The 5,984-nt window shown below is 29.0% G+C and overlaps 1 protein-coding gene across 3 annotated transcripts; it reads left to right on the top strand.

Moving 5' to 3' along the window:
• Positions 1-862: 862 nt before the first annotated feature.
• LOC105129200 (thioredoxin-like) lies at positions 863-3,691 on the top strand. Of its 3 annotated transcripts, XR_843026.1 has the most exons (4): positions 863-1,252; positions 1,445-1,766; positions 2,161-2,346; positions 3,340-3,691. XR_843026.1 is itself a non-coding variant. In XM_011031165.1 (3 exons), the coding sequence occupies exons 1-2, from the start codon at positions 994-996 to the stop codon at positions 1,756-1,758; spliced, it is 573 nt and encodes a 190-aa protein (XP_011029467.1). In that variant the 5' UTR covers positions 863-993; the 3' UTR covers positions 1,759-1,766; positions 3,340-3,691. The 3 variants fall into 3 exon arrangements, 2 of the variants coding, with proteins under 2 accessions (XP_011029467.1, XP_011029466.1); XM_011031165.1 differs by lacking the exon at positions 2,161-2,346; XM_011031164.1 differs by lacking the exons at positions 2,161-2,346; positions 3,340-3,691 and having other exon boundaries at positions 1,445-2,074.
• The last annotated feature ends 2,293 nt before the right edge of the window (positions 3,692-5,984 follow it).

The raw sequence follows: 5,984 nt of genomic DNA, 5'->3' as shown, positions 1-5,984 counted from the left end.
ACCTGAAACACTGAACACTAATAAACCTGAAACATACTTAAACAAATATAAGAGATAAAAAAACAAAATAATATGTTATTAATAAAACAAAAAGGCACAAGGTTTCTTAAACGAAAACTCAAATCCAATATAAGTTTTTTTACGGCTTTTCTTAGTTAATCAATTTATGCGACTCATGGAGGGATCAATTACAGGGATGAAAGATTATAGTTGGTCAATCAATTATTCAGTAGTAGCAACAGAGATTATGATTTGTCATGCTGAAAATGTTAGAAATTTTTGTTCCACAACATGATTTAAAAAAGACAGCAACTTATCATAAAAATCATTAACATTTAACAAACCTATAGGTTTATAGTAAATATGTAGTTGGACCCAAAAAAATATAAAAAATCTCTTTCAATATACCCAAACCATTTAATAAGATAATGAAAGCATCAATATATTTAAATATGACATTCATTCGATTAAACATTATGAATACCTGAAGTTTTTTTCCAATTATTTTTTTAATAATCTTTATTTGTGCTAAAACTTTAAAAACAACTTTCAAAACTTAACTCTTTTTTTAAAATACAGCTATTAATATTTTTTTTTTATAAACTTAAAACTGCCTTTTCCAAAACAAGCTCTTGAATATTTGAATAATAATTAATATACCAAACTCTATCAAGTATGAGAATTATAAAGACTGTCTTTATATTTATATTTAAAAAGTATTTTAAAAAATATCAGGTTTTTTTATTTTAAATTAAATTTTTATATATAATTTTGAGTTATATTAAAAATAGATTTTAAAAATTAAAAAAATATTTTTTAATTTGAAAACAATTTATAAAAAAAAAAAATGCAAACACAGCTACTTCACCAAGATCTCTCTACATCATCATCATCACCCATCTCTCTCCGTCACTCTCTCCATCACTCACTGGTCTTCTTCAATTCTCTCGATCTCTGGAGACCTAATCCCGAGCTGATAATACGATTCTCTACATGGCCACTGTACTTGAGTCCCTGACCGTTCCTTCTCGCTCTTCTGCTGTCTTGCCTAAACCTACTACGACGCTTGTCACTGCTTTTGCTTCAACAATTAATCGGAGATCGCTTCGCTTCCCACAACTCAAAGGCCTTAAGATTCACTTTCATTCTTCATCGACTGTAAATCGCTCTCTCGGATCTGTGAGTCAGAGTAGTTCTAGACTCGCTTGTGCTGGAAGGATCGTTTGTGAAGCGCAGGACATTGCTGTTAAAGGTCCAGATCATAAATCCCATCTTTCTTTCTTTCTTTCTTTTTATTTGTGATTTTTAATATTTTAATTTTTTAATTTTTTTATATAAAATTGTAAATTTAGATATTGAAGTCATAAATAAGGGTTTACTATTAAATAATTGGAATTAATTATGGTGTAGAAATGGCTCACATCTCTTTGTGTTGGAACCGTAGTGCCCGCTGTTACTGATGCAACATGGAAGTCACTCGTGCTGGAATCGGAATCCCCTGTTCTGGTTGAATTCTGGGCTCCATGGTGTGGTCCGTGCCGGATGATTCACCCTGTAATTGATGAACTGGCAATTCAATATGCTGGAAAGCTCAAGTGCTACAAGCTTAATACCGACGATTGCTCTTCAATTGCAACTGAGTATGGGATTCGAAGCATTCCCACTGTTATTATCTTTAAAAATGGTGAGAAGAAAGAGGCGATTATTGGTGCTGTTCCCCAAACTACCTTAACCACCAGTATCGAGAAATTCTTGTAACGCAGGTGGTAAGTCACAGAAGCAGCATTTCCTGCAAATAAACTCCTCTTCTCTGTTTAGCTGCCAGTGCTCCAATATATATATATATATATATATATATATATATATCTGCCCTTGCATAGTTATCAGATGCAGCTGTATTTTCTGTTATCTCTAGATAATCTCGGTAGCTCTCTGTGTCTTGTCTAGTTGAATGCATGTTTAGTAGCTTCCTTTTGCATAATGTAGATTAATCTGCAAACTATTGGCCTATCCTCCTTTACATGCCTCACGAAGCGGGGTCAGCTAATCAATAACTGACACAAGCCTTTCAGTCTATGCGGTTCCATTATTTTACCAATGCAGATTGGTTTGAAAGGCATAAAATTTCAGTTTTTGATTTTTGTTTGATTTTTTGTTTAGCTGAGGAAACCAATATGACTGAAATGATTTTTAGTCATCTCCTATGACACTCATACAGAGAAATATATGTACAAGATTTGCATGAGTCGACCAAATTTTTTGAAACCAGCCTGGTGGTAGATACCATTTACTGAATCAAAATGCTCGGCTAGAGATCTTGGGGAGCTGGAGCCAATGACTCAATAGGTGTGTAGTTTTTATCTGATGTTAATATTGATTGCTGGGAATGTTTGGTCTTGGATGCCTTGAAGGAATATTGAAGAAGTTAAGTAGAGATTCTCAGATGGCCTTGTGATATGGAACACTCTCATCCTAATTCCAAAGGGAGTCTTTGTGTGCTGATGTAAGTTGATTGGGGGATGCATCATGTTTGGAACAATTGTGTTTTAAACTGTTCTCGACAACAAGACACGTCCAATTCTTTGTTTCCAAAAGCATTTTTTAATGCCACTCTAGACAACAGATGATCAATGATAGGGTGATCTGTAGCATGTGATTCTTGTATTTCACATGCTTCTGTCATGTGATAATCCATTTATATCTCTTTAGTCTCCATTGCAATTTTTGTTTTTCTTAATCTGCAAGTTCTGCAGTATAAAGGAAGGGTGACTGCTTGTCAGTTAATCTAATGTTCTGTGCTTTGGTACTAGTGGGGGTGGGTCTTAGCTCTTGTTTTGGACTACCTCCTCATAGCTGCAATCTTTACCCAGTTACTCCCTCTTGTCGGCCTTGTTTAGAGGCTTTAGTTGTCTTTCTCAAAGATGGATGAATGTTCATCTTGAGAGTAGCTTTTCGACTCTTTAAGATGTATTTCAGTGAAGATGCTTTGAAGTACGTTCTTTCTGAGGAGAAAAACTAGAACATGTCTCTTCATGTCAACCCCTCGACCATCAATTCATCGGATTCTAAGTTGTAATATTTGTGTGTAACCACTCCCGCTACTTGAAGTCTTAGTATCTGAAATAGATGCAGGAGTGATTTGTTGATTGTGTCGGGAGTTTGGTGTGTTATCATTTGTTCGGCTGTTCTTGTTAGGTCAGACTCGGATGTCCTCTATTAGCTTTTGGGTTAGGACTTCTTCATTCCTTTTGTACGATTCTTGGATGGTTAGTATTGAAGTGTTAGTTCAGTTACAAGCAAATTTCTAACTGTTTGTTTTACATTTGGTATGAAATGAAGGAAAGGACTTCAGAGGAGTTCTGGTTACTGCACAAATGACGAATAGCAGAATCATGTCTCCAGGGTGCGCAATCATCAGATTTTCTGGGGTCTTTTTATACGATCACCATGGAAAATCGGTGCGGTGCTGTAGTGAGGTGAACGAGAAGGGACCATCTGAAATGTTCATTCTAGCATGAGTTTATGTATCGACTCTGCATGGCAATACAAGACCTTGTTCTCTCCCTTGTCCAGTAATGCTCATATAAATGGTCTGATAGGACGAAGAGTACTCATTTAAGAAGGTTCTTGTCTCTGCCTTGCAAGTTTTGGACTTTTGAATGGATTTTTATTTCCGTTGCCCACTGTAAAAGCTTTATTTGATTTGATTTTATTTGATTTTGTGTTTTAAAAGTGTTTTTAAAAAAAAAATATTTTTTTTGTATTTTAAATTAATATTTTTTAATATTTTCAGATTATTTTGATGTGTTAATATTAATAATAATTTTTAAAAAATAAAAAATATATATTAAAAAACAATCCCAGTCACCTTTTCCCTTTCAAACACATTGGAGTCTTGCTGCACTTTAGGTGCTTGGGAATATACTGGTAATTTGGTGTTTGACGCCGGAGGGTGTAAATCATGCATGTAAAAGCATTATGGATAACAAAATAATTGGAAATGGTAGGTAGTGGCTAGCCTTTAGTATGGATGTTGGCCTACCAAGTGATTTATGAATGAACAATAAGATAATCCTTGTACCATGGGCTGATATTTCATGATTCATGTATGAAATATTCATAAAATTAAGGTTTATTTATTTGTTGGAAAGTTTTTTTTAAAAAAATGAATTTTTAAAAAATAAATTTGAGGAAAATAAATTATTTTTTAATATTTGATAGTGTAATGAAAAGTAAGTTGAAAAATGCTTTTTATTATTTGGTTTTTTATTATTTGGTAATGTTATGAAAAATAATTTATTAATAATTTATTTTTTTAAGTTTATTAAAATAATAAAAAATAAATTTTACAAATTTAAAAGTTAAATTTAAAAGTTGAATAAGAATGAAATTGAAAAAAAATATAATTTTATAAATTATTTTAAATAAAAATAATAATAATCAAAATAATAAAGATTAAATCTAATAAATTAAAAAATTAATTAATTGAAATAATAAAAATTAATATTTCATAAATTATTTCAAATTAAAAGAATGAGGAAAAAATTTGACAGATAAAAATTTTAATTAAAAAATAAAATAAAAAATAAAAATAAATAACAATTATAAAAATAGGAGTAAAGTTAATATAAAAATTAAATTTTAAGAGATGAAATTAAAAAAAATTAATATATAGTAATTAAAAGTTTGAAGATCAAATTTGATATAATTAATAAATAATATGATATTTTTAAGATTTTCACAATTTTCAGAAAGCTTTTTTCATTTACAATAAAGAGAAAATATTTTTTTGCAAATTAAGTTAAATTTTTTTATGGTTAATTGTTTTTTATTGATAAATTTTTTTAATATTAAATAAATACAAAATAATTATAAAAAAATTACTTTATGCGACGTAAGTTATGTTCAAGAAAGCTGTTTTTTTAATAAATTTAAGTATTTTTTATTTAAAATTATATTTTTATGTTTTTTTTTGTTTTATAAATTTGAGTTTTTTCTTAAAATTAATTTATTTAATGTTTTTTAAATAATTTTGTTAAAATAAAAAAAATCATTATTTTAATATATTTTAAAATAAAAATTATTTTAAAAAATAATAATATTATAATCTCAAACGCTTTATTACGGGACTGCTCTCCGTCCTTTGGAAGTGGAATCTGATAATCTAGTAGCTCCTGTTATTTCATTTTATTTATGTCCGCATAATCCAGATTATGTTAGTTAATATAATAAAGCAATTAAAATGCCAGTTTTTTTTTCACTATAATAATTCGTAGTACTTTTAAGTTTTTTTTCTTTTCTTTTAATCCTCAATCTTTTTTCCATGTGCATCCTTCTATTTTAAATTTAATGACCAATTTCATATGGTTTGTTACGGAAGGATAAGATTCAACCAAAAAGAACTAATGTATAAAATAAGGAGAAACTGTGTAGCCATTCTCAAATTCGTGTGAAAACGTTATTTTTTGTCCATATACTTTCATTTTTCATACTTTATAGTCCTTTTAGTTTTTGTATTTTTAATTTTGATCCAAAAGTTTGTTTTATATGTTTTTAAATCCTTGAGTTTTAGACATGAAGGTGTCAGGGCTGGTGGCTCTTTAAGTTTTTTTTTGTTTTTTTATATTTTTTATTAGATTTCTATTTAAATGCTCTATAAAAAAAATTAACATTAAATTTTAATTATTATTCAATTTTTTATATCTATCAAATAATATTATAGGTTTTTGTGAGCATGTTAATATTTTTTTTTCCAATTATTATGTGCCTAACATGAAAATAAATTAAATAAAACCATGAAGCTTAATTCTTAAACAATTAAATGTTAAAGGGTGAAATTGATTATTTTTTTTAAGTAGCAACAAAAAAAAATATATTTGAATCAACCGAAGTTAACCTACTAGCCTCATGATTATAGATATAAGATTGGGATAACCTTGTATAAATAAATGTGGAAAAAAAGAGAAGAAGCATGAAAATTAATT

This window comes from Populus euphratica, unplaced genomic scaffold (genome assembly GCF_000495115.2).
Source record: "Populus euphratica unplaced genomic scaffold, PopEup_1.0 scaffold86.1, whole genome shotgun sequence".
In the NCBI taxonomy this organism is placed as follows: Eukaryota; Viridiplantae; Streptophyta; class Magnoliopsida; order Malpighiales; family Salicaceae; genus Populus; species Populus euphratica.
This window is presented reverse-complemented; position numbering and strand designations above follow the sequence as displayed.